The 26,872-nt window shown below is 53.0% G+C and overlaps 3 protein-coding genes across 30 annotated transcripts in view; 2 read left to right on the top strand and 1 right to left on the bottom strand.

The window, feature by feature from the left end:
* The window catches only part of CAMK2G (calcium/calmodulin dependent protein kinase II gamma), a 53,554-nt gene extending 51,490 nt beyond the window's left edge, over window positions 1-2,064 (top strand). For all 20 annotated transcript variants that reach the window (XM_032313221.1, XM_032313211.1, XM_032313215.1 and 17 more), the window contains one exon: window positions 31-2,064. Coding sequence is in view for 1 of the 20 variants with exons in the window: in XM_032313243.1 (XP_032169134.1) it covers window positions 31-92 (62 nt within the window). In the remaining 19 variants the exon portion in view is untranslated. The remainder of the gene's footprint in view (window positions 1-30) is intronic.
* A 361-nt stretch (window positions 2,065-2,425) lies between these two features.
* Window positions 2,426-10,790, top strand: NDST2 (N-deacetylase and N-sulfotransferase 2). Of its 5 annotated transcripts, none has more exons than XM_032313201.1 (15): window positions 2,426-2,811; window positions 3,463-3,600; window positions 5,053-6,393; window positions 6,586-6,673; window positions 6,989-7,143; window positions 7,327-7,512; window positions 7,781-7,909; window positions 8,042-8,224; window positions 8,319-8,415; window positions 8,788-8,911; window positions 9,038-9,212; window positions 9,404-9,574; window positions 9,686-9,758; window positions 9,967-10,069; window positions 10,166-10,281. In XM_032313201.1, the coding sequence occupies exons 3-14, from the start codon at window positions 5,389-5,391 to the stop codon at window positions 10,026-10,028; spliced, it is 2,448 nt and encodes an 815-aa protein (XP_032169092.1). In that variant the 5' UTR covers window positions 2,426-2,811; window positions 3,463-3,600; window positions 5,053-5,388; the 3' UTR covers window positions 10,029-10,069; window positions 10,166-10,281. The 5 variants fall into 5 exon arrangements, with proteins under 5 accessions (XP_032169092.1, XP_032169091.1, XP_032169088.1 ...); XM_032313200.1 differs by having other exon boundaries at window positions 2,428-2,811; window positions 9,455-9,574; window positions 9,686-9,795; window positions 10,166-10,790; XM_032313197.1 differs by having other exon boundaries at window positions 2,429-2,811; window positions 9,686-9,795; window positions 10,166-10,790.
* Window positions 10,791-10,901: 111 nt separating this feature from the next.
* ZSWIM8 (zinc finger SWIM-type containing 8) lies at window positions 10,902-25,177 on the bottom strand. 5 transcript variants are annotated; one of them, XM_032313194.1, is made up of 26 exons: window positions 24,682-25,177; window positions 22,403-22,556; window positions 22,060-22,154; window positions 21,711-21,883; window positions 21,429-21,536; window positions 21,232-21,313; window positions 20,977-21,097; window positions 20,540-20,741; window positions 20,245-20,420; window positions 18,883-19,876; window positions 17,991-18,122; window positions 17,675-17,854; window positions 17,385-17,568; window positions 17,076-17,174; window positions 16,358-16,482; window positions 15,404-15,644; window positions 15,147-15,305; window positions 14,820-15,048; window positions 14,356-14,645; window positions 13,976-14,199; window positions 12,930-13,418; window positions 12,521-12,704; window positions 12,241-12,417; window positions 11,947-12,066; window positions 11,512-11,622; window positions 10,902-11,391 (listed from the first exon to the last, which is right to left on the bottom strand). In XM_032313194.1, exons 1-26 carry the CDS (start codon window positions 24,887-24,889, stop codon window positions 10,931-10,933), a joined length of 5,718 nt encoding a protein of 1,905 aa, XP_032169085.1. In that variant the 5' UTR covers window positions 24,890-25,177; the 3' UTR covers window positions 10,902-10,930. The 5 variants fall into 5 exon arrangements, with proteins under 5 accessions (XP_032169085.1, XP_032169083.1, XP_032169086.1 ...); XM_032313192.1 differs by having other exon boundaries at window positions 12,545-12,704; window positions 24,682-24,993; XM_032313196.1 differs by having other exon boundaries at window positions 11,066-11,391; window positions 11,512-11,690; window positions 12,545-12,704.
* Window positions 25,178-26,872: the final 1,695 nt, after the last annotated feature.

Genomic DNA, 26,872 nt, shown 5'->3' with positions numbered 1-26,872 from the left:
TTCTGTTACCACGTCTGTCCTCTTTGACAGGGGCATTAGGAGATCCCAGCCGGAGGTCAAACCTTCGCAGCCAGTGGCTCTGGAGGGCCTGAGTGACAGCGGCAGTCCTGTTCGTTTGAGGTTTAAAACAATTAAATTACAAAGCGGCAGCAGCCAATGCACGCCCCTGCATGCAGCCCTCCCGCCCGCCCTTCGTGTCTGTCTCTGCTGTACCGAGGTGTTTTTTACATTTAAGAAAAAAAAAGAAAAAAAGATTGTTTTTAAAAAACAAAACAAAACAAAACAAAACCGGAATCCATACCATGATGCGTTTTAAAACCACCGATAGCCCTTGGGCTGGCAAGAAGGCAGGAGTTTGTGTGACACCCGTCCCGGCATGAGCAGCCGGCTCACCTGCCAGCCCTGAAGAGGTGAGCTCGGCCTCTGGCCTCCGTGGACCCAGGGGACCAGGCGAGAACTCTGACAGAGCTCTGGGGGCTGTGATGTGACTGCAGCCCCTGAGGTGGCCTGCCTGCCCCAGGTCTAGGAACGGACTTCTTCTGAACTTGCATAGCGCCTAGAATGAGGCTGATGAGAACATCGTGGCCATCAGACCTACCTGGGAGAGAACACAGAGCTCCCAGCCTGCTGTGGAGGCAGCTGAGAAGCAGTGACCTCGGGACTGAGGGCCTGGACATTGCTGTACTGTTTCGTTTAGTGTAGAAGGGAAGAGAATTGGTGCTGAAGTGTGTCCGCTGCAAACCAGATGAGAAACCTCGTGTTAGTCTGACATGTACTCACTTACTCATCCATTTCTCTAGGATGCACAATGCACGTGGGCCCTGATACTGAGGCCCCATACCTGCAGCTGGGAAGAGGGAGGGGTTGCTGCTTTGCTTTGTGTTTGTTTTCTTATAACTTAGCAAGGAGAGAGCCAGGCCTTGGCCAGGGCTCCCCTTGCTGCCTTTGGCGGTTCTGTTTCTGTGCTGATTTGGACCATCTTTGTCTTGCCTTTTCATGGTGGTGGTCCCCGTGCTGACCCTCATCTGGGCCTGGGCCCTCTGCCAAGTGCCCCTGTGGGATGGGAGGAGTGAGGCAGCGGGATTGAGTTGATGGTTGTTTCTATGCATTCAGGCTGACCTCAGGACTGCCTCCCTTCTTACTCTTCCCTTGCTGCACGTCCATCTCTTTTCCTGTCTTTGAGACTGACCTGACTGCTCTAGCAAGAAGAGGTGTTCTCTTTAAAGAGGCTTCTCTACTGACCAACTGAAGTATATGACTTAACTGCTGGACAATCTGCATGGGCATCACCCCCCCCCCACCTGCATGTACCCAAAAGAGGTGTCCAGAGCCAAGGCTCCTACATTCATTGTCCCTCTTTGTGCTCAAGGAGTTCCATTCCAGGAGAGAAAGATCTATACTTTAAACAGTTAGGAGAGAAGATAATAGAGGAGCAATGGGTCATGGCCTCGGTTTCCCCAAAACAACTCTGCAGACTTATCTGCACAAATATCTGCACTATGGGGGAAAGGTGGGTAAACCCAGCTTCCTGGACTACGTGTAGGAGGCACAGGAACTGGGAGAACAGGCATAGCTACAGATTTACCTTGGAGCCAGCTGAGAAGAGAGTAGACTCACTGGTGCTGGTGCTTGGGTTTAGCCAGGCTCCTCTGAGCACCTCATGCATGCCTCAGCCCCTGGGCCCTAGCCCTTTCTTGCCCTGCAGCCTGCAGTACCAGCACGCAGACGCCTTCACCACAGGGTTTGGTTTTGCTGGCTTGAAGACAAACGGTCTTAGAGTTCATTAAGACCCATAGCTTCATATGGCTGCTCCAGCCCCACTTCTTAGCATTCTTACTCCTCTTCTGGGGCTAATGTCAGCATCTATAGATTATAGACTATTAAAAAAAAAAATCACCTTTTAAACAAGAAATGGAAGGCATTTGATGCAGAATTTTTGCATGATGACATAGAAATAATTTAAAAATAGTTAGTGTTTGTTCTGAATGTTGGTAGACCCTTCATAGCTTTGTTACAATGAAACCTTGAACTGAAGATATTTAATAAAATAACCTTTAAACAGTCCATTGTGTTACTGCTGTTGGAGGCTTACAGCCAAAGGCTTAAGAGTTTAGCAGTCTGGGTTACAAGGCTTCAGATGGAGAGATGTAGCTTCTCCCACTCCCTTGGGGCCCATTTTTGAGGCAAACCTGCTCATAAACTTATCGGCCACCAACTGGCCCACCCGGCTGCAGAGATGAGGGTGGGGGTGGGGTGGGGGTGGGGGAAAGCTGCGGGCCCTTCACTGGTGGGCCAGGGGTCTCGCCCCGCCCCCGGGCTCCGCCCGCGTCAAGGGCAGCCCCGCCCCCCGGCCCCTCAGTGGGCCGACTCGGTTCCCCCTCCGCCGGGCTGAGTGGACGAGCCCGCAGCCTGGGCCCGCCCCTGCCCGGGGAGTCGCGGCGCCCGACGCTGGCCAGACTGTGCCACCGGGCGGGGAGGAGGGGGTGAGCCTCTGCGGGCGGGGCGCGCAGCCCACCGTCCCGGAGGCTGAGGTTCCACAGAGCGCTGCGGAGGACCGTTCGGCTGCCCGGCATCTCGGCAGTGCGGCTGCGAGGCCCGGACTCTGAGGGGACCTGAGCGGGCGCTGCGAGTGGCAGCGCGCCGCCTCCCCCCCCGGGTGGGAGCGGTGGTTGGGTCCGGCTGCGGCAGAGCGTTCGCTCGGAGATGGCGGAGCCGCCGCGACGCGGCCAGAGGCCCCGAGAGCTGGGAAGCCGGGCAGCCCCGGGACGCGGCGGAGCCCGGGGCCAGCGGGGACGCCGCCTAGTCCGCCGGGTGAGCCGCCCTTGAGGGTAACCACCCCCACTCAGAGTGTGGCCCCCACCCACGGTTCCCGCAGTTCCTCCCCTCACAGACTTCCTCTCACTGTAGCCACCATAACCTCCCGCGGGGTTGTCCTGGGCGGCCCCCAGTGCGGCCCAGAGCGCCCCGGTCGTGCGTCCCTTCCACTAGCCTCCCTCGAAGTGGCCTCAGGGCCCTCCATACGGGGCTCCTCCTCCCCTTCGGGCTCTCCCAGCCCAGCGCCTGCCTCGATGTCACGCCAGGCTCTCCTCAGCGCGTCCCTTGCCTGGTCCCCAATTAGCGCTCCCTTTATATCTACCTGTGACCTCATGTTCCCCCTCAGCAGGTACCCCGCTCCCGGGATGCCAGCCCCGCATTCCCGTGTCGCTGCTGGGTACCCCCTCCTCCCACGGCGTCTGCACCGCTCGTCTCCCCGCGCGGGGCCCCCAGCCCTGCCTTCCCCAGTCCCTATCACTGTTGCTGTCGCCCAGCCCGAGCCTGGGTGACCCCTTTGGTTTCTGCCTCAGAAGCCTCCCGCTGTTGCCCACGGGTACAGCATCCCCTACCCCGCGTTCCTATTCCATCCCACACTCTACCCCATAGCTCCCTCAGCGCCCCTTCCCTGAATATTGCTGCTGCTTCTAGGTGTGAAGCCAACATGCAGTGGTTTAAGAGCCCCGGCTGTGGAGCTTGGCAGGCCTGACTTTGAATCCCAGTTCTTCCACTGACTGAGCTGTGTGATCCTGGGCAAGTTTCTAAGCTTCTCTGGACCTCAGATTACTCGTATGTAAAATGGGGGTAATAATAGTCTCTACCTCTTACCTACCTCCCAGGGCTGATGTGAGCATTAAACATATGGGAAGCTCTTAGAAGAATGTCTGACAAAGAGTAAGCTATTTACTGTTTACTGTAACTATTTACTGTTATTCTTAACATTAAGGGGTGAGTATCTCACCCCAGTGATGACTTTGTACTACTGTGTTTCCCCCTCAGGAGTTTCCTTTACCTCTTAAGAGTCACCCCTTTCCATCACCATTTTGATCCTCTCCCAGCTTGCTTTTCACATCAATTAATTTGGCCCAGGCCAAAGCTGAACTGTTTTTAAATTGTCTCTCTCAATTCTGAGGAACCCTGTCTCTGCCTAATCACCCCTGAGATGTGTATGTCTGGGAGGGGGTAGTAGAGAAGGATTGCCAGCCACTGCCCTTACTAGGAATGGCTAAGCTGGAGAGAGCAACGATACAGCTTCTAGAAGCAGTCTGTCTATTGAAGAAAACAGTCTTCAAAATTAGGTCTCCCTGAAACTGTTTTCTGATCACATTGTCCTTACCCGTCTCTTATTGGTTGGATATGACTTAAGCTCCTGTTGCTCTCATCCAGCCCCACACAGTTTGCTCTGTTTTTTTGTAACGGGATTCAGTCCCTCATATCTCCACAGGGCTGGCTCAGAACCTTTCTGAGCTGTTCCGGGATGGGATATAACTCACCAAGGCTGTTAGGAAGGAAAACTGAGGTGATAGGGAGAGGAACTCTGGACTCAGAGCTTATCTTAGAGCCCAGTGATGTGGCCTGCCCTGGGGGTACATTTTTATCACCTCTCGGACACTGGTGCAGGTGAGGTGAAGGGCAGGGGATGAGTATTTTTCAAAAGCCATGGAAAATAGAGTTCCCAGGTTCTGGGTTTGGAAGCGAATAGAATAATTAGCTAGCAGCATTTCTCCGGCCTCTTCAGCAACCCCCACCATAGTGTCCTCCTGACTGAAAGTTCGTTAGTGCTTTTAACTTGTGATGTTGGGTTTGATTGATGAGGAAGATTAACAGACTCGTGAGTTTCCTCTTATCTGATATTTCGTTGGAGCACAGGACTTGTGGGTCTTTCCGTCCTTTCCTCCCAGGCTGACCACCGACCCAACTGCTCATTCGTGGGCTAGAAACTTCTTACAGAGCAGGTTCATTTTCAGCCTCCTGGGCTGTTTGGTCTCTTGCTGGTGGAAGATTTGTTCCCTTCCAACCCTTGGATATAGTCCTCAGGAAGGAGAATTTAGACAGTATTCTAAGAAAGGGAACAAGCTATGAAGTGAAGGAGTGAGACTCAGTGGTGTTCTTCTACAGGAGGTTTTTTTTGGTTTTTTTTTTTTGGAGAACAGATCATCCTGTGAGCAGGAGGTAAGAGAAATGGGTGAAGAGGGGAATGGATGAACGAAGTAACCCTTGATTTCTCTGTCTTACAAATAGTGAGAGCAGAGATGATGAACTTTGTTGACCTCTGATGTGAGGAGCTCAGCAGGACCAAGAGTGGAGCCTGGCTAGATTTGCATCCTGAAGCCATGGACCAGGGGGCCATGGTGACCTGATATCAGTGGACTTTGTCCAGTTGCCCCCTGTTGCCCCTTCTAACTCCCCTACAATAAAGTAAGGGAACTTGACTCCAACTTTTCAGGGAACTGACCCTGAGGAAATCCTTTTCCCTTGTTTTTCTATCTTTCTACCCTCCTGCAAGAGCCCCAGCCTGTAGAACTCCTACCTCCCATCCCCTGAGGTAGTCCCCATCCCTACTTCCCCTTCCCCGCCATGCTCAAGCTGTGGAAGGTGGTACGCCCAGCTCGGCAGCTGGAACTGCACCGCCTCATACTGCTGCTGATCGCGTTCAGTTTGGGCTCCATGGGCTTCCTGGCTTACTATGTATCCTCCAGCCCCAAGGCCAAAGAGCCCTTGCCCCTGCCCTTGGGAGACTGCAGCAGTGGTGGGGCAGCTGGCCCTGGCCCTGCACGTCCTCCAGTCCCACCACGGCCCCCCAGACCACCAGAGACAGCACGAACTGAACCTGTGGTCCTTGTATTTGTGGAGAGTGCATACTCACAGCTGGGGCAGGAGATTGTGGCCATCTTGGAGTCTAGTCGTTTTCGTTACAGCACCGAGCTAGCACCTGGCCGAGGGGACATGCCTACACTGACTGATCATACCCGTGGCCGCTATGTCTTGGTCATTTATGAAAACCTTCTCAAGTATGTCAACCTGGATGCCTGGAGTCGGGAACTGCTAGACCGGTACTGTGTGGAATATGGTGTGGGCATCATTGGCTTTTTCCGAGCCCATGAACACAGCCTACTAAGTGCCCAGCTCAAGGGCTTTCCCCTTTTCCTACACTCAAATTTGGGGCTCCGGGACTACCAGGTGAATCCTTCTGCCCCCCTACTGCACCTCACACGCCCCAGCCGCCTGGAACCTGGGCCACTGCCTGGTGATGACTGGACCATCTTCCAATCCAATCATAGCACATATGAACCAGTGCTTCTTGCCAGCCTTCGGCCAGCTGAGCCCCCTGTGCCAGCACCAGTGCCTCGCCGGACCCGGCTTCCCACCGTCATACAGGACCTAGGGCTTCATGATGGCATCCAGCGGGTGCTCTTTGGCCATGGCCTTTCCTTCTGGCTCCACAAACTTGTTTTTGTTGATGCTGTTGCGTACCTTACTGGCAAGCGCCTCTGCCTAGACCTTGACCGTTACATCTTGGTGGACATCGATGACATCTTTGTGGGCAAAGAAGGTACCCGCATGAAGGTGGCTGATGTTGAGGTCAGTCTTTTTCCTGACTCAAGTTTCTTTCCTCAGAAGCTGTTTCAGGCTCTGTCTTTTCAGACTCCCTTGACTCTGAGCTTGTCCTAGGTATTAATCCCTGCCCTTTTTAGTCAGGGAGAGCATCACTTTTCATTTTTCTCCTGCGTAGTCTGCTCTCATGATTTCTCATGTTCCTGCCACCCTTCCCAGGCTCTGTTGACCACCCAGAACAAACTCAGGACCTTAGTCCCCAACTTCACCTTCAACTTGGGCTTCTCGGGCAAGTTCTATCATACTGGTAAGTGTATTCTCCTGCTCCCTCAGCATATCAAGCTTAGTTTGATCTGACCCCTCACTGTTCATCTTCCTAGGCAGAGAAGTTGGAGGAAAGGGTCAGGGCTTAGGGCCCAAATGTTGTGAGGAGCTAGCACTGGATATGAATTTAGGTTAGCATGGGTGGCTGGAGAACAAGTCAGCAGAGAGGGCAAATCGGCTTAGGTAGTCAGAGGTCAATAGTCTTGTCCCAAGAGTGGGAGGTGGTCAGTATTATTACAGAATAGAGGAGGGCACATGGCCTGACTGGCTGTGGTCAGTGGTCAGTGTGTGATCATAGGGACAGAGGAGGAGGATGCAGGGGACGACATGCTGCTGAAGCACCGCAAAGAGTTCTGGTGGTTCCCCCATATGTGGAGCCACATGCAGCCGCACCTGTTCCACAATCGCTCCGTGCTGGCTGACCAGATGAGGCTCAACAAACAGTTTGCTCTGGTGAGACCCTTGGATCTCTTTCCTATACTTTTTCCGAGATAATGCTTCCTTTTCAACCTTCCCCTAATGGGGTGCCCTCTCCCTACCCTGTCCATTTTTCTTTCTGTGGAGGCATCCCCACCCTCTTTACCCTCTACTCCCTGAACCTCACCAGGTCCTGGTGAGAGTCTATGCCATTCCCAGGAGCATGGGATTCCCACGGATCTGGGGTATGCTGTGGCCCCCCACCACTCGGGTGTGTACCCCATCCACACGCAGCTCTATGAGGCCTGGAAATCTGTGTGGGGCATCCAGGTGACCAGCACTGAGGAGTATCCTCATCTCCGCCCTGCCCGCTACCGCCGTGGCTTCATTCACAATGGCATTATGGTGAGGGACCCTCGATACAAACTTGAATCAAACTCCTATGTTTAGACAGCCACCAACCTGCATTGTCCTATGTCCTGTCAACTTCTAGTCCAAGTTCACATAATAGGGGGTAAAGGGATAAAAGTTATAATGCATAGTAAGTTCTATTGGTATAAGTCAGTCCTCTGCAAACCCAGGGAATCCTGATGCTGTAGGGACTTTTGTCCCTTACCTACTTTTCATTCCACCTTTCAAACCCCATCTGTCTCTTTCTTTTCCTGCTTTCTAGGTACTGCCAAGGCAGACGTGTGGCCTCTTCACTCATACAATCTTCTATAATGAATATCCTGGAGGCTCTCGTGAACTAGACCGGAGCATCCGAGGTGGAGAGCTCTTTCTGACAGTGCTGCTTAATCCGGTAAGGTGCTGAGAGGAAGGGCTAGAAGACTGGCAAGCCAAAGTGTATGTAGTTTAGGACCTTTGCTCACCAAGCCTGATTCAGAGGTGGGGTAGGCTCTCCCACTTCTGACATGCAGGCACCCCCTTGCAGATCAGCATTTTTATGACCCATCTGTCCAATTATGGAAATGATCGGCTGGGCCTGTATACATTTGAGAGCCTGGTGCGCTTTCTCCAATGCTGGACACGGCTGCGCCTGCAGACCCTTCCTCCTGTCCCTCTTGCACGGAAGTACTTTGAACTGTTCCCTCAAGAACGGAGCCCCCTTTGGCAGGTACGGATGGAGCTCTGGCTGACCAGAGAGACATGCTAAAGGTGGTAAGGGTTGAAGGAAAGATCAGACATCTGATTCTTTGCCTCACTTTCAGAATCCCTGTGATGACAAGAGACACAAAGATATCTGGTCCAAGGAGAAAACCTGTGATCGGCTCCCCAAGTTCCTGATTGTGGGACCCCAGAAGACAGGTGAATCATCTCTAGCTAACTGTTCTTCCCCCTGCCTTAAACCCAAAGGATTCTTCCACCAAAGAACTCCCTTCTCGTACCCACCCCTCCTTGATCCAGTCTCCTGAGACAGTGATTCTTAATTCTGGTGGTACCTCAGAATCATCTGTGGATTTTTTTTTTTTTTTTAAAGATCCACAAGTGATTCTAATACAGTCAAGGCTGAGAACTACTATTTTAACCCTTCCTTGGGCTTTCTTAGTCTTTCCTTCTCTCACTGTAGTTTGTCCAAAGGGACTATTACTACCCAGAGTAGTTATTTTCTCACCTCCTTAAAGCTCATGTTTTTGATCTGGCTGCTCTCCAATAGTTTGGACTTTCTCTCCCGTTTAGGGACCACAGCTATTCACTTCTTCCTGAGCCTGCACCCAGCTGTGACTAGCAGCTTCCCTAGCCCCAGCACCTTTGAGGAGATTCAGTTCTTCAACGGCCCTAATTACCACAAGGGCATTGATTGGTGAGACTGAGACCCCTTGGAATGCTTCTCAGAGGAACACTCTTCCCCACCCAATACCCCATTCCAGCTTCCACTAACACAGCTTACTCTGCAAATTATCTGCCTCATATCTGTACTACTTCCTAGGTATATGGACTTCTTCCCTGTCCCTTCCAATGCCAGCACTGACTTTCTATTTGAAAAAAGTGCCACCTACTTTGACTCAGAGGTTGTACCACGTCGGGGGGCTGCCCTCTTGCCACGAGCCAAGATCATCACTGTGCTCACCAACCCTGCTGACAGGGCCTACTCCTGGTATCAGGTGAGCCTGAAACTAGGGCTACATTAAGGCTTAAGGAAGATGGTGACTGCTAGACAGGAAGCAAGAAGGTAGGGAAATTAAACCAGTTGCTTTGGGGAAGGATTCCTATGCTATTTATTCACTAGATCGAGAGTAGGGCAGAATAATTGTCACATCACCCATCCCTTCCCTTCCTATTCCTTGTCCTTCAGCACCAGCGGGCACATGGAGACCCAGTTGCTCTGAATTATACCTTCTACCAGGTGATTTCAGCCTCCTCTCAGGCCCCTCTGGCACTTCGCTCCCTGCAGAACCGCTGCCTTGTCCCTGGCTACTATTCTACACATCTGCAGCGCTGGCTGACCTACTACCCCTCTGGACAGGTATGATCCCCCAGTAGCTCTTGTTAGGGTCCCCCTTCCCCTCCTCTTCCCCTTTAGCCTAGAGGCTTCTAAGGAATACAGACAGAGGGAACCACATCCCTGTCCCTTTAGTTGCTGATTGTGGATGGGCAAGAGCTGCGTTCCAACCCAGCTGCCTCAATGGAGAGCATCCAGAAGTTCCTGGGTATCACACCCTTTCTGAACTACACACGGACCCTCAGGTGGGAGAGTATGACCCAGGGGAGGAGGAATCTGGGGGAAATGGGGAAGCAGGTTGACCATGTCTGCTTGGAAGAGACATGTGTCCCTATGAGCTGGGAGAGGTAGTGTACCTTTATGGGGCTTGAATTTCCTTTCTTCCTACCAACTAGTGGCCTCTTCCTGTTGAGCAGATTTGATGAAGATAAGGGATTCTGGTGCCAGGGACTTGAAGGTGGTAAGACTCGCTGTCTAGGCAAGAGCAAAGGCCGAAGGTATCCAGATATGGACGCTGAGGTGAGTAAAGCCAGGGACAAGGTATCCCCCTCTGCCTCTAAAATCTCATCCTTGTTCCACTCCTTACCATTTCTGCCTCCATTTTTCTCCTGTTAGTCCCGCCTTTTTCTTACGGATTTTTTCCGGAACCACAATTTGGATCTGTCGAAGCTGCTAAGCCGGCTTGGACAGCCAGTGCCCTCATGGCTTCGGGAAGAACTGCAACATTCCAGTCTGGGCTGATGTCCGGGCCTCCTGTACCAGCAGAAGCCCCCTGGTTCCCTAAAGGGCAAGCCCAGAGCAGGGCCCACAAGGGGGATTAGTGGCCCAGCCCCTACCCCTTCTACCTCAGTGGCCCCGAGGCCTGGGATGGCTGAGAAGGGAAGAGAAGTCCTTTCCCCATAACTCTGGGGTCTTCTAAAGGGGCTTCCCTTGATACCCCACATCATGGTACTAGGCACCTTTGACCCATGGTCTTGGAAGGTGGGCAAGAATGAAAGGGTCCAGGCAGGGTGTAGAGGAACATATTAATCCAGTGATTTCCCTCTTCATCCTCAGCAGTACATCTATACCTGACTGTGGGAGGGACCCCTTACTGTGGGATCAATGGGATCTACCTGTGGCCCAGCCTCCCTACTGTCATTCACATTGAATGGGGATGAGGCTGGACAGTGGCTCATAGAGCTAAGTATGAGCCCTAGCTGTGGGCTAGAAATGTCCTTAATAAACATCCTTATTTTTCTGTTTTGTCTGCCTCACTGGAGTGGGAGAAACTGAAGACTAAAGCAAATAACAGTCTTTCCCCCCACATTGGTTCAAAGCTCATCTGCACATGGAGGGAAGGAAGGCGAAGTCCCAGGCAGACTAGAGTAAAAAAGGAGTTTATATATTTATAAATGCCAAATAAATACCAGAGGCCACCCAATGCCCCCTCCCAGACAGGGCTGTCTCCCCCAGCCCTAGGCTTCTAGGGTCTGAGACATCTTGGCCCCAAGCTACAGCCCAGGAGCAGCTGCCAGTCTGGGCTACCAGAGAACTGAGTGGAGATGATCTGTCCAGCCAAGATTCACTCCCTCTGTGTGAGGGGCCCCCATAGCCACAGGCCTGTGTCCCCGTATAGGACCCTAGAGGGGCCAGATTCATGGGGAGAAGGTGGTCATCTCGAGTGAGACCCGCTGCCACAGCTCCTTGGTCTGTTTGCTGCGCTTGAGGTTCTGCAGGATGTCGTTGAACTGCATCATGCCCATGGGTGTCAGGCAGAAGGCGCTGCGGGCACTGCGGATCGCGTTCACAAAGTCGTCGTAGTCGGCAGGGGTCAGGTGAATCAGGCGGTGGTGGATGTACTGCAAGAGGATGAGCCACTAAGCACAGAACCAGGCCCGTCCTCCCTGGCCCGTGGGGGAACCTGTTCCCTGCCTGCCCAGGAGGGGCTCCCCCATCCTCCATCCATCCTGGGTTGGCACCTGCATGTATGCCTGCTGGCAGCGCTGCACCAGTTGGTGGAAGGCCGGGGCACGCAGGTGGTTGTGGGCATGAGCAGGGCTCAGCCGCTGCAGCGTCTCCATGACGATCTCCTGCAGCACAAACGGGCTCAGCACCCCCTTGGCTGCCCCCACACAGAACTGGTGCACGTAGTTCACTCCTGGGGGGCAGGGGGAGGGGCATGAGACGGGGGTGGCCACCTCTGCCCTAGGGACCCAACTTTTCTCTCTCAGCTCTGGCCTAGCAGAGAGCCTCCCTCCACCCCAGGAGCTGAGGTAACCCCCCACCCCCCGCGCACGCACACATACCCGACCAAGGCCTCAACTCTGAGCAAGAGCTAGGAAGGAGGTCTGGGACAGGAAGGTGGGGGAAGTGGGTGGGGGGCGGACAATGGTCCTGGGGAGAGGAGGTGTTACCCAGCTTTGCTGCCAGCCCCAGCAACCATTTGACATCATCAGTGTAGGGGGGGGAGCGGGAGAAGTTGTTGGGGTGATCATTATGTGCTCGGCGACCCAGCATCTCCAGTGCCAGCATTCCTGGGAGAAAAGGGTGGGCACACGGTGGCGGTACATCCTTTCCCTCCTCTACCCCAACCTGGTACACCTGATCCCACAGGAAACAAATCAAGAGCTGAGGGGAGGGAGGGAGGTGTCACCAAAGAGCCTGTGGCACAACTGCAAATGGGGGCACAAAAGGGGACCTCCTCTCACCAACACGGTAGGCAGCGTGCAGGTGGTGTAGGCTGTGTGGGTTGACAGGCTGACTGTGTGTCTCCTCCTCGGGTGGTGGAAACCCCCCGCTCACCAGAGGGCTAGGCTGCGTAGTCAGGGCAGGCAACGAGGCACCCTGGATGGCTGGAAACGTGGATGCTGGATGGACACTGCTCACTGTGGGAGGGATGAAAGCCATATGAGCAACTCACAGCCCACAGAGGGACAGAGAGGGTTCCTCCCCTATCTCCCTTACCCAGTGGACCTCCCCTCCATTCACCTGTTCCCTGTCCCCACAACTCACAGGCCACACTGGTGGGCAGTGGGAGCCCTGGCTCTGTGTGGTAGGGATGTACTGTGATGGGCGCCATAGAAGGGACGGGGAAAGACACAGCAGTGGCAGCAAGTGAGGGGGGAGTCACTGAGTAAGGGTACTGAGCCCCCAAGAAGGCAGGATGCACACCCTAAAGACAGGGAGAAGAGAAGGAAATTATGTTAAGATACAGTTCTCCCTCTTCTGCCTACAACTGGGTGTCTCTACATTTCTTAGATGGCCTGGATCACCCAGACATCTACTACCTCACCAGGACAGCCCTATTATTCTCCCAGAGTACCCCACTCCAACCCCACATGAACTCACAATTCTTCCACATGCCCAAACCCACCCCCCAGTAGAACACTGGTCTCACCTGTGGGTATGCAGAGCTGGGCACAGGGAAGACGGCAGGCCGGGGCATGTGAGGCATTGGGTGGGCAGGGTGAGCTGGGTGGGTGAGGTATTGAGGGCTGCAGGGCAGGTGGGGCTGTAGAGCAGTGTAGGGGTGCAGGCCAGGGGAATGACCATGCCCCAGTCCTGGACCTGGATATAAACTGGACCCCACTGAGATGACTGGCACCACTGTGGCTGCTGCTGTCACTGCCGCCGCTGCCACTGTAACCGGCTCAGTCCCTGGGCCCCCCCTGCCCTCAGGCAGCCCCCGCCCAGCCTCCCCAGCTGCCCTGATCCCACTGGCACTACAGCTTGTAGCCCCTTCCCGGGCTGTGGATGAGCCACCTGCTGTCTGCTCATATAGCCAGAACCACTGGTGAGCAACCTCAAACAACACTTCGGGGTATACACCCCCACCCTTAGCCGCCTCTTCCACTGCCATGCAGGCCTTCTCCAACATCAGGTTATCCTGGAAGGAAGGGCACAGAGGGTTAAGTGGGGGAGGGTCTTTACTCAAGCACGGTTTAAAGTAACATTCCAACATCTCCCTCTCAGTTGGCTGGTTCCCAAGGAGGCATCAGAGGTTAGGGCCAATGCTCAGAGTCTATGTCAGAGCAGCAAATGTTTCACACAGGCACTGAACAAAACACCTGCTGACCAGTAGAAGACCCAGGTTATAGTCCCAGTTCCAAACTAAGCCACACACTCCCATTCAATTCCACTGTCTCCCCAAGACCTGCTCTAAGGATTCCAGCCTGGTGATCACCTTGGTCCCTAAAGTATAGGCCTCCATTTCCTTATCTATAAAACAGAAATAATCCTAATCCCAGAGTTACAAAGCAAAAGAAGTAATGGATATTAAAATGCATTAATATTAATACGTCAAGTATCACCATAGCAGAACAAACTGGACAATCTGTGAACTTGAGGAAATGGGAATTAAGAGCTGGGCTGTTAGTTTTCCCCATGCACAGTGCCCCTGCACAAATGCCTCAAAGCAGGTCCCCAGATTGCCTGTAGAAATACCTGCTCCTTGCACTGCACCAGGGCCCGCTGGATCTCATTGGGGTTCAGTGCATGGGCATGAGGCAGGCAGCTTAGGGCTAGCTCTGCTGCCGCCCTCACCATATTGGAGTCTCGTGCCCGTGATGCCCTGTCAGCCAGGGATGCAACCTCAGGGGGTGTCAGGTGTCCATCCCAGCATTCTACCAGTATAGTCAGAGCTGCACTGCCAATCTCCATTGCCTGACCTTCAGAGAAAGGAGCAAAAATCAGAATGGGGTTAGTAGGGGCACCAATGGGGAGCAGGAATGGTGTCTTTTATCAGATCAGTAATTCCACAAGGATAAGACTCTGCTCTACCAATTAACCCCCCTCCCATACCCAAGTCAAGCCGCTGGGTTTACCTGTAATCCAGGAAACGTGGGAAGAGTAAGTACGTGAGAGCCAGTTCGGAGAAACAAAGTTGTGCAGGCCAAGGGCATAAAGCCCAATCTCGAAGGCGCAAAGGTGCAGGTTGCGGTGAGGACCCTGGTGGCCCCCCGAGGAAGATGGATGTGTGAAAATGGAAGTGCTGCTGTTGCCCCCTGCCTTGATCAGCACCGTCTTCGCCAACTCGAAGTAGAAGTGTGCAGCTGCCTCTGATGGCTGATTGGGTACATGAGGGGCATGACTCTCGGGACGGCGGCCCTTGTACCTGAAGGGGCAATGGGGTAGGGACGGGGGTTGGGGTTTCTCTGAAACGGGTATCCAGGTAGGGTGGGAAAAACCAGGGTAAGTAGGGTCACTGGGGGAACAATAGCTAGATTACACTAGGGATGTGTCTCTGAAGGTGGGCCAGATGAGAGGAGATGGTAATTCTTACACTAACCTGCCAACTTCAACGGTCTTTGCCCGGGCCCCTCCACTGGCACTGGCCCGGCGACTTCCACTGGAGGACGAGGAGCCCAGAGAGTCCGAGGAAGAGCTGCTAATGCTGTCACTGTCCTGTCCTCGGCCCCAGGAGGTGGGGGCCCAGCCCCCTCGAAGTGGCCTCCGGCTTAAGGTGGGAGAGCTATCCGATGTGGTTTCAGGGGCACTGCTATCAATGCTGGCCATACCTAACCCCCCAAGACAAGTGAATCTCAGAGGCTAGAAGTTCCAGAATTCAGACTTCAGGAATATCCTTCCCTCCATTTCATCCCACGGGTTTGCATACCTGTGTGTTTCTTCTTAGGCCGCCCTGGGGAGCCCCAGCCCCGTCCATTGTAGCCTCCACGACTGCCAAGTGCCAGACGGCTGGGAACCTTCCCTTCTGGCCTGGGGGTCAAAGCTGCCTCAGATGGGAGACCCTCACAGGGAGAATGTGGGGAACTTTCTAGGTGGGGAAAACAGGACATTGGGATGAGCTCAGGAAAGAGGACCCCAACACCGTTCCACACCATTCATCCCCCCTGCCCAGTGCCCCCACCTCACCAGGCACATTCTTCTCTGTGAAGCCCTCAGTGGGGCCTGGCCCAGTCCCTGCCACACTCCCTGGCTGAGTAGGCCCAGCAGAACCCGAGGTCAGCGGTTGCAAGGTCCCTGGGGCAGATGGGCCCCCATGCTTTGAAGGAGACCTCTGGCTGGCTGTGGCTGGGCGGCTAGATGAGTAGAACGAACTCAGTGTCTGGGGCTTATGTGTCTGGCTCTCTCGGTCCAAGAGTTTGTCTAAGATCTGGAGAACACAAGCAGCGACAAGATGCCCTTTATCTCCTGTCTTCAATTTCTATTACCTTCCTCTCTATTTGAAACAGCTTAATATTAACCTGTTCAGGAAGCCTTCCCCAGTTACAACCATAGGAGAACCATTCCCCCCGACCAGGATTAGGGCTAGCTTACGTATCTTGATAGCCTAAGACTTAATCACAGGACTGAATATATTGATATTCAATAAATATTGAAATAAATGTATAACTGACCCTATGTCCTCTGTTTCTCTTCTTCCATCCCCTGCTCAAGCACTCCTATGAGAACCACTGGTCTTTTTTTTTTTTTTTAAGTTTTTTCTTTTATGGTTTTTTGTTTTTTTAGTTTTGTTTGTTTTTAATTTTAGAGGGAGAGTGTACATACAAGCGTGGCAGGGAGGGGCAGAGGGAAGAGAGAATCCCAAGCCAGCTCTACACCCAGTGCAGAGCCCAGTACAGAGTTCAATCTCATGACCCTGCGATCATGACCTGAGCCGAAATCAAGAGTTGAATGCTCAACTTAATAAGCCACCTAGTCCCCCCGTCCCCAGCAATTTGGTCTTCATCTTTATAAAATGTCTCCAAGATTCTCCCATTAATCTCCTATAAGCAATATAGCCCTTTCCTCATTGTACTGGAATTCCTGAGAAAGGTGGTAAAATTTGCTCTCTGCCTGTCAAAATCCCAGTATCTCAGTCCCTACCTTTTTGAGCTTGGCTTGGTCATCCTTGTAAGTGATCATTAGTGCCAGTGCCAGGTCACCCTTCTCCCGACGTGTGCCTTCACACAGGAGGGGATGCTCTGCCTCACTCACTGTTGTCTTCATACCTGTGAGAAGAAGGGTCTCATAGGGCCTGAGAATGGCAATAACTCTCCAAGACAGCAGCAAAGGTGAACAGGCCAGGGCTGCGAGCCACCAGCATCTGAGCTGAGGAGTTCTCCTGGACCAAACCATAGCCCCTGTGGAAAGTCCCCAGTGCCTATTACATCCAGCCTTAGCTTCGATCTGCTTTTTAAGACCTTCATAACCTGACCCACTCTACCTTCACAGCATACCCATCACTTCAAGGATGTTGGACTCATCACTCTCATGAAGACTTGACTGCCCCCCTGTCTTTATTCATGGTGTTTTGTCCACCTATCAAAAACTTAACTGATCTTTTAACCCACATTCCATATTCTACACCCTCCCTGAGTCCTTTTCCTAGATTTTTGTTTCTCTGCCCTTATAATACCCAACACCCAAAGCACATATTTTGTTCCTAAATTCTTGACTGTCTCATAGGCACTACTTGGCTTATATAGGTCATTCTGGTTGTCCCACAACCCTACAGTCCCTTCAAAACATGGCCATGTCTCACACCCTTCATGGCCTGGGCCAGGCTTAGCTCACAGATGTGCTCAAGATATGCTAGACTCACCTAAGGCAGCAACTGCTGCTTCAAATCCCAACTCCTCATCCCCAGGCATCTCGTTGTTCCAGTTACGACTCGGAGGCCGGGAGCCCGTGGGAGAAACCACTAGATTAAAGTTGAAGTAAGTTAGCCAGACAGAAGCATCACGGGAAAGAATGAAATGTAGGGAACCCAAGACTCTTATCATTTCAGACCTCTCATGAAGCTGCCTGATGGATCCTAAAGGCAATTAAGAGCCTTGGGGCTCTTGGTTTCTCCTTAGAGAAAACTACTCCTACCCAAGATTCCTACTTGTTGTAGAGTCACGCGCCATACCTGGAGCACAGAGAACGTCAAAGATGAAACTGGCCAACATGAGAGGCAAAACGGGCCGATAGTCACAGAGCGTCCCCTCCCGAAGCTCCTCTGCCCGGCACCGCATGGTACTCATCTCATTCGGACCCAGAGGAATCTTCTTGAGCAGGGCAGCCACCTCAGACTCCTGGTATGCCAGCTTCACCTAACAGTATAAGCAGGAGCTCAGACCTCCAATACTTCCATGGAGATCAAGCTGCATGGCTCTGAGGAGATGGCAATACAAGGCTCAGAAACAAAGAACCTCTGACCTCCAAGGCCTTGGTAGAAGCCGGGGGCCTCTGCAGCTCCAAGGCAAACATGCCGACTCGGAAGGCCAGGTTGTGGTGCTCCGGACGCTCACTTAGCACTGTTAACAGGAAGGCTGCCTTGGTCAGGGTGTTGGTGGCCACCCAGGTCTGACGGCTCGTAGACACCTTGTTCTTCTTGCCCTGAAGAAGTACAAGGAGGCAGGCAGATGAATCTGACTCACCTTGGTGAAGGGAAGAGGACGCTCTCACTTGGGATGGGGCATAGAAGAGGGTTAGGGGTGAGCGGAGGAGGAGGAGGTTGGTGGGGGTCTCTCACCTTGGCAGGGGGCGGCTCTACCTTGAGGTCGGGTGGGTTGGCTAGCAGGTCCTGGGCAAGCTCCACGGTGAGGCGGGAGGCCTCACTGCTGTAGCCGTGCGCATGCAGGGCCTCAGCGCAGGCAAACAAAACCTGGAGAGCACATGGGCAGCACGCAGACTGAAGCCCTACCTTCCAGGGGCAGGGCACCGTACTCACTCACGCAGCAAACATCCTGTGAGTACTTGCTACATGCTAGGCCCTATACTGCTCCTGGGGACACCACAGAAACCCACAGTCTGATCAGAGAAACAAACACACGAACACACAAACCAGCGTGAAGCCAGCTACCACAGGGAAGGGTCAAGAGAGAAAACAGGTGGGGAAGATACCTCACTGGGGCCTGGGGCAGAGGAGCAATCTCAGGGAAAACTTCCACGAGGAAGTGATCTCTAAGATATCTGAGACCTGAAGAAGGAACAGGAGCTGACCAGGTAAGGTGAGGGAAGAACATTCTAGGCAGAAAGGCCAATCTGTGCACATGTAAGGATGCAAAAGAAAGCACATGGCAAGCTAGAGGAATGGTTCAGCTGACCAGTATGGACGGAGCAGCTAAATGAGTCAGGAGAAGCACACAACGATCAGAACAAGTGGAGCCTCACAGGTCATGCCAAGGACCTTCATTTTTAAACTCAGGGCAATGAAAAATACTGAAGACTTTTATGTATGAGAGTGACACCATCAGTTCAGGAAAATCAATACTGAAGCAGTGAAGAGAACGGACTGCAGGCAGGGAGGCCAGCTAGTAGCCCACTGCCAGATTCTAACAGCCATGCTCTACACTCCTGACACCCCCAACTACAGCCAGCTGGCCCTGCTCCCAGCTGTGGCCAAGGAGCACCCTCCTGCTCACCTCCATACGGCTCTCCTGCTCCAGTGGCTTCAGCCCGGCAAACAGGTCGTGCTCCTCCCCGGCCCCGCCCTCGGCCTTCTCCTCCTCGCCCCCAGCCCCATCCTGGGCATTCAGATAATATGCCTGGTAGTCATCATCCTCCTCTCCGACTGCGGTGGTTGCCTCTTTAGTTTTGGGGAGCCCACTGCCACTGTCATCTGTGGAAGGGAGGTCGTCCCGAGTACAGACCTCCCCAGGCAACAGGCCATGGGGGCCAGCAGAGGCTGTGGGAGGCTCAGGCCCTTCTGAGAAGTACACACCACCATCTTCTTCGTAAGTATCTGGGGGTTCAGGAAGGAAGGTGGAAGGACCTCGGGAGCCGCTGGGAGGAGGGCAGGGTGGAGGGCTCTCAGGGAATCCACCAAAGGTGCTGGCCTCTGCACCCAGGGCCAGGCTGCTGTCATCCAGGCTCATCTCGGCCAAATCTGGCTCCAGGGAGCTGTCTTCACTGCTCAGCCGTCGCTTGCTCCCACCGCCTGCTGAGCCCTTGCCCCCACTGCCAGCCCCACCCAGTGCCTTGGCTTTGCCCCCACCTGGACCCATCTTATGCAGAACCTTATCTCCCCCCTCAGCAGAGAGGCGGCGGGGCCCCCGCTGCGATGAGGGGACCCCCTCACCCAATCCCTTGCGCTTGGCCCCAGGCTCCTTGGGCCGCACAGCCGGCTCAGAAGGAAGAGGTCGGGGACGCTCCCGTGATTCCTCCAGGGCCCCAGATCGGGAGGCACCTGGCCGAGGTGGCAGGGCTCGGGCCCAGCACAGTGCCAACTTCCGGTCCGTGCCACTGTAGGTGACACCGGGAAGCGGGTAGGCCTCTTCCCAGTTGAAGTAGCATGCCTCCACCGCCGGCCGGAAGCCAGGGAAGAGCCGCTCCAGGGTCTTTTTGTGCTGCCCCCGCTTCACGTTCTCAATCACCTTCAGCTGCCACTGGCGTAGCTGTGCACACAGTTCCCGGCGGCTGTGGGAACAAAGTTGGGGAGGCTGCGGGGGGCGGCTATATTCTGCCCTGAGAAGCGATGGAAGGAGACAGAGGAGGCATAAACCCCAGAATGGGGGGCCCAGGGAAGGGCCCAGGAAAGCACTTCTTGAACGAGCCCACACACATCACTCCAACACTCAGATACGAGGGAAAGTGGGAGCTATTTAGGGAAGGGAAGGAAGAAAGCCTCTCAGAAAAAGGACTCCTAAGTCACTGGTAACCCTAACGCTCAGCACCTGCCATTTCCCAAGGGCTAGAAGAACAGGACATCTCTATGTGTGCACGAGACGAGGGCTGGATCTGTCCCAGGCTGTCCCAGTACCTGCACTGCCCAGGGAGAGACTCACCGCTGAGGGCTGAGTGCAGGGTCTAGAACAGCAAGCCTCCACAGTGTGACCATCTCATCGCACATGCTGGCACACGCGTGGGCTGCGACCTCTGACTGCCCATTGCTACGACCCGTGTGCCCACTGGCACTGCTGTGGGAGGCGGAGGTGCGCACGCTGTACCACCAACCTGTTATCTGGAAACGAAGAGAAAGATAGAGCAGCCCTCTCCTGCGCCCCTGTCGGCAAGAGGGAAAAGAGGTCCAGGGAGGGAGAAAATGAACCGCAATGGGGCTAGCCAACTCCAGAGGATTACCTGTTCGTAGGTGAGGCACTGGTCAGTGAGGATTTCCAACAAGGGGGCAGCATTGCTGTCCCTCCGTTTGAACATCTCCCGCACAATGCTAAGCAGGTTCCAGACCCCCTCTGGCTCGCGGCCCCTCAGAGGGCGCAGCAGACATGCCCATTCAGCAGCAGCTGGAGGCTCCGTGGAAGACAGGTACATGGAGTTCACGTCACTGTGAAGGCAGTGGAGTGGAACATGCTGACCCCGAGATGGGGCTGCCTTTGACAAGTCAACGTGTACCTGAGCTTTGACCCAAAAGGGGTCCTGACCCAAAATACAAGGTGTAGGGGGAAAAGGATGTCCAGGACAAAAATTCTTGGAACATGGGTATTCACAAAACAAAGGAGCTCTCAACAGCCTGAGGGATGCTCCCTTCTGCCACGGATGCAGGCGTGCATCCAAGGTACCTGAAGACCACAGGCGAGGGTCCACAGAACTTGTGCAGAGTCTTCTTGATGTTGTCGGTGAGTGTCGATTCATCCAAATACCAGGTACTCTGATCAGAGGCGGACGGCCCTGCTGTGGGGTCTGGGGGTGACAGGCAGTCAGTTGCCTAGAGATAGGGACCTGGATTCGCCTGACAACAGCACACTTTGAGGAAGTGGTGCTCTGCGCTACCTGCCTCCTTCCCTCCTACCACCCTGCCTTCACTCCACACTAACCAGGGGCTCCACACACGGTATTGATGGCTGTTGACTGGGAAGAGAGGAGTTCATCCAGAAGCCGCTGGGCTGTGGGGAGGATCTGAAATCGAAAGGGACAAAGGCATCGGTGACCCAACGAGGCAGTGTCTAACATGAAGGCTCACATGCGATCTGGAGCCTGGAGTTGGATATGAGGGTGTGCCAACCTCACTCACCTGCTGAGGGAGCTCACTGATGAGGTACTGAGCAAACTTTTGCAGCTGGTCCCTCTGCAGCCGAGATAGGGACTCTGAGACCGGGGCACGCAGGCAGACTGCAGAAGCCTGCAGGGGACACAAAGAAATAGAACAAGCTGAGAAAAGGCCTGCTATCGCTGGAGCTGGGTAAAGAGAGGCAGATTAAGGGGGGCAAGGGGGCTCACGTTGTGGCCAGGCATGCAGCGGAGAAGGGGGGGATGGAGCGTAGGATAGGACCGGGATAAATTGGGAGGGCCTCACGTTGTGGATGCGGAAGAGACAGAGTGCCACGACGTGAGTGCACCATTTGGCCCCAGCCCCACAGGTGCAGCTGCAGGAAGTGACCCGGCAGCGGTCAAACATCACAGCCACGTTGTAGGCCCCTTTGGGGGGGACCATCTGAGGTGGCACCACTGTAGCACTCAGGTGGAACCCTGGGGAGAAACACGGGCATGGTCAGGGAGAGCCAGCACGACAACATTCTCTGTCCGCAACCCTGGCCCTGCAGTTAGTCTGAGAACCTGCTCTAACTCCTTGCAATAGGTCCTTCATTCTTAACAGAGGGGGTGGGAGAAGCAGGGGCTGCCGCAGGGCCAGAAGGCACCCTTACCTATCTGCAGGGGGTCTTTCACAGCCCTCATGCGGAACAGCTGGTCCCCTCGCTGGAACTCATCCGCACTGCCATTGGCTAGGCACGAATACAGCCTGGTAGTGAAGAAGATCACAGCCACAACTCAGCAAACAACTTTCTAGAGACCCTGACAGAGACCACAACGCCCTGGGCACTCTCTCCCCAGTGTTACTCCCTCTTGGGGAAAAACCCAGGCACTCTCCTCCCCTTGTCTTCTTCTTACCACAGCCCCAAATACAGTATCTCCTTTGTTCTGTAGGAAGCCCAGTACACAGTGTGGAATATCAGGACCCACTCCCCACCATCAGTCCTTTAGCCTCACCGGATATCCTCTTCATTCTCAGGGAAGCTCCAAAAAGCAATTCGGAGCTGTAGCTGCTCAGGCACTGGGGGATAAACTTTCTCCACCACTTCAAATGGGATATGAAATGCCACCTGCTTTGCTGATAGCTCCACCAATGGGATCACCAGTCCATCTTGGAAACAAATGTTTGGGTGAGGGTAAAGAGAAGGGGAAATGAAAAGGGCCATGATTACTTGGCATCAATGCCAATGCCTAACTTCTTGGGCCCCACATCACTAGAAAGAAAGGGGAGAGCTGGATGAAAAACCAAGGGACCCTCCTGTTAGGATTCATTAAGCCTTATAACTCCCATCTTGGGGAGGGGAACGAATCAACTGCAGCCCACAGCCTGTTACCTAAGGTCTAGAACAGAAGATACCAGGGATATCCTAGAAACTCCTGGCCAAACAGGTGTGTTCCAGAATCCTAGCAAGTAACCCCTCTCACATGGCTCAGCATCTAATTTCTCTTATACCTAGCATTTTAGATTCATACTATGTTGTTAATATCTCTCCTCTGACGTTCTCTTCTCTAATTGCTTTTTTACTATCCCTTTTTCTCTAGATGACTCTACACCTCTACCCAAGGAGTGAAGATGGGCCAGAGCCCAGAGGAGTTAAGAGAGGGAACTCCAGCACAAGACAGGCTGCTTGTCCTGTGGCACACCTGAACCTTGGCTTCTTACAATGGAAACCTGGGAAGGAGGCTGGGGAGGAAGATGGGTTATCCCAAAAAAACCTAAGTGCTCCTGTTATCACCTGGAGTAGGATGGAACTGCCACTCAAGATTTCCTGCAATGTTTTAACCAAATAGTGGTAAAACACAATAGACTGCATGCATATCTCCCCAAATTGCTAGTCAGATTAGAAAACAGATCAGAAAATCACGGAGCTGAAAGAAACCTTTTTTTTTTTTAAAGTTAATCTTATTTTACAAGTGAGCAACTGAGGGTAGCCCAGGAGGGCGGGGACTTGGGCAATGATATGCTTTCCTAGATGTTAACCTATTCAGGAAAATATCTATATGCTGAAAAATTTCACCAACATGACTTGGGTTACTTCCCTAAAAGCAAAGGAGCTCTAAGCCCCAAGGCTACCCACACATGCAAATGTGAAAGAAGCAAGGAGACCGTAAAAGACCCACAGTGAAACTGCCTATGATCTCTGTGGGCGTGTGGGTGTGTGTACACAGAACATATGCCACCGCTCCAAATGAAGTTGAACACTACCACTCTGAACAAGTGACAAGTGTACATTTCCCTCTGTCCCAGAGGGGTGCTAAAAATCTTTGTAGGACAGTTTGGAAAACAGGATTCTTGGAATGGCCAGAGTAGAATCACAACCCCAACTGCTGAGAAAAGTCAGCATGCATTGAGGCCCAGGACAAAAACTGTGCCATGAGGAAGGCAGGGAAAGGATGTGGTGAGTCTTGAGCCTGTGGAGCTTCACTTACCATCACTGTCCCCTCAATCCCCTTTCATAAGTGGAAAATTCCTCACAGCACTAATCGGTTAATCTACTGAAAAACCCAAGAGTGAAAGACACTTACAGCAAAAAGCAAGAAGAGTGTTTCATAAGGAGATCTAGAGGCAATTACCTGCACTCTTCTCGGGCCCCAGATGATAAAAATATAAGGTTCTAATCCAGTGGTCCCAGCCTCCGCTCCTCACAGATGTTCAACATGGCCGAGAACCAAGCCTCTGATGTGAACCTATGTAACTATGGAATTTCCTCTCACAGGCCAATTCACCTCCACTTTCCTCTGGATGGAATTCGCTCTTGGTGTAGCCAGATCAAAGACCGTCATCACCGTTAAGAGGAAGCTCCCAAAGCACTTTGCAATGGGGTTGACACACCTCAAGTGGTCCCCTCTTCACAAGACACCTCTTACCCACCTTCTTTTCTGTTTTCTGGCTCGCCACGGGCTGAACTCGGTGAGTATTCCCAAGTCAGACGAGTTTTTTCTCCTACCCCATCTCTAAGGCAAATGAACCACAAAAGATCTACTTTCTGTTGCTAATCCTATCCAACCCAGGATTTCCCAGCCACCACTCCAAAACACACAGATGCGCGCGCACTCGCGCGCGCACACACCCTGATGTGGAGAAGCCAACCCCAGGAAGACTGGAAAAGCGAGTCCAGAAGTCCGTTCTGAGCTTGGGACAGCTCGCGGTCCGGGACAGCTCCCGAGCACGGACAGCTCCCCAGCAAGGCCTGAGCAGAGCCAGCCCGCTCCCTTCCCCCTCCTCTTACTCTCACCTCGCATTCTGGTACCGCCACTGCCACCTCCGCCACCGCCGCCAGTGGGGGAATTGGGCCCCGCGGACTGTTTGCGCCATCCCCGCCAGTTCTGGCAGAGGCTCTCGGCCTCGGAGATGAAGGAACAGAGTGAATCCTCCTCAAAGCGGTCCGAATCTTCGAATGAAAAGCGCTCTCCGTCCTCCCATTCCGCGAACATCAGCTCCATGGGGCCTGCACCCCCCGGGGCCGGGTCCCCCCCCGCGGATCCGGGGCCTGGGCCGCCGGCCGGGGGCTGAGGGGAGGCCCGGGGCCTGAGGGGCGAGCCGGGGCTGGGGGTAGCCGGGGCGCTCAGGGCGGCCGTGCCGGACGAGGATCTCAAGCCTGGAAGGGATATGGAACCGGGCCTCGCCCAACTGCGAGGTGCGAAAGGGGATTGTGGCCAGTATCCGAGATTCAGGGCCCGGGCGAAGCGCTCGGCAGCCGGGGCCTCTCGGCTGCTGCGGCGCCGCCTCCCCCATCAGCTGATCTGAACTTCCGGCCGCGCCGACCACCACCACTTCCGCCTTCACGCGCTTCGGAACCGGACTCTGTACGGGCAGATGTAGAGGACTTGTTTGTTTAATTGCTGCACTTCCTGCCTTTTTTTTTTCCCCTCAAACCCACCCTCAGATACTGTAAGAGGAACCCAACCCCCAGAGGTATATAAAATGACTACAGATCCCAGCAATAACAGGGCATCCATACTGTCTCCAAGGAATAAACAGCCGCCATGAATGCTGGGAATCGTAGGCTGTCAAGCGATAACACAAGAACTATTGGGTGGAGTTACTTTTAACTCCGGATAGGCCCTGGGTCCGCATCACCTTCTGGGAGTTGTAGTTCAGAAGCCTACATTCCATTAGGCTTGTTATAGGGTCTCATCAGGGAAGCAAAGCGAAAAGAATGCACTTGATTTCAGGAAATGGTTGTAGTGTTTTGTGAGTGGGTCCTCGGAGTTCAGATGTTTTTAGCCTTTTTTGTGACCCTTTGGCAGCCTGGTGAAGTCTGGAACACTTCTCAGATTGTTTGTAAATGCACAAAATAAAATATAAAAATTAAAAAGGAAACCAATTATGTCGAAATACAATTTTTAAAATAATAAAACAAATTTGTAACATAGTAATACTTGTTTATTTACACATTAAGATCTATCCAGCAGTAAGTGTAGTAACTACCATAATTTTGAAGCTAGTGAGGGTATGATACCAAGGTATCTGCAAACAACTATATGAAAATATGATCTCACATAAGAATTGCTGATACTGTGGTTTGTTTTCCTCAGTCCTGAGATGCTAAATTTCAGTTGTGGCTAAAGATAAAATCTGTTTTCTCATTCATGTCCACAGACCTGTTACTGGGAATCTATTGACCCTAGGTTAAGAACTCCTGAGTCCAGTCCAAAGTGCCTAAGCACCGAGCTTCTTCCTACAGCTAAAAGCCTCAGCTCTCAGAACTAGTGCTGCCCAGTGCTATACCCACGGTCTATGAGGACTATGGAAATAGGTAGCTGTGGGGGTCACGGAGGCAAGACCCTTTCTTTATCAGATTAATTATCTCACTGGAGATTTAGAAACCCCACCGATCCCTTTGTCTATTTATTTATTTTATTTTATTTATTTGACAGAGAGAGATCACAAGTAGGCAGAGAGGCAGGCAGAGAGAGAGGGGGAAGCAGGCTCCCTGCTGAGCAGAGAGCCTGATGCAGGGCTGGATCCCAGGACCCTGGGATCATGACCTGAGCTGAAGGCAGAGGATTAACCCACTGAGCCACCCAGGTGCCCCTCCCTTTGTCTATTTAATCCTCTAATGTACATAGGAAACGTTAAGTTAGTTATGCCTGAAAGGGCAGAGTATACTTTAAATGCTATACAATTGTCTCAAATATCAAGTGGTCACTTAAGTTAATGCCTTCAGCAACTAGGTAGATAACTTAATGAGAGAAGTGAACAGGTGATAAAGAAGGTAATTGCCAAATAAGTTTCAGTTTCACCATTTGGGAGAGGCCAATGCCAGGTACCTGGAGAACAGAGACAATGATAATCAGCTCTACTTGATTATTGCCATGCAGGAATAAGAAATCAGTATTGCCAGATTTTTTTTTTTTTTAATGGAAAGCTCCAAAGTGGATTTTTAATGGTATTTTTTCCTATTTTGAAGGTGGTCTTCTAAT

Source organism: Mustela erminea, chromosome 14, assembly GCF_009829155.1.
Source record: "Mustela erminea isolate mMusErm1 chromosome 14, mMusErm1.Pri, whole genome shotgun sequence".
Taxonomy (NCBI): domain Eukaryota; kingdom Metazoa; phylum Chordata; class Mammalia; order Carnivora; family Mustelidae; genus Mustela; species Mustela erminea.
The sequence above is the reverse complement of the archived record's forward strand: the minus strand, read 5'-3'. Positions and strand labels throughout refer to the sequence as shown.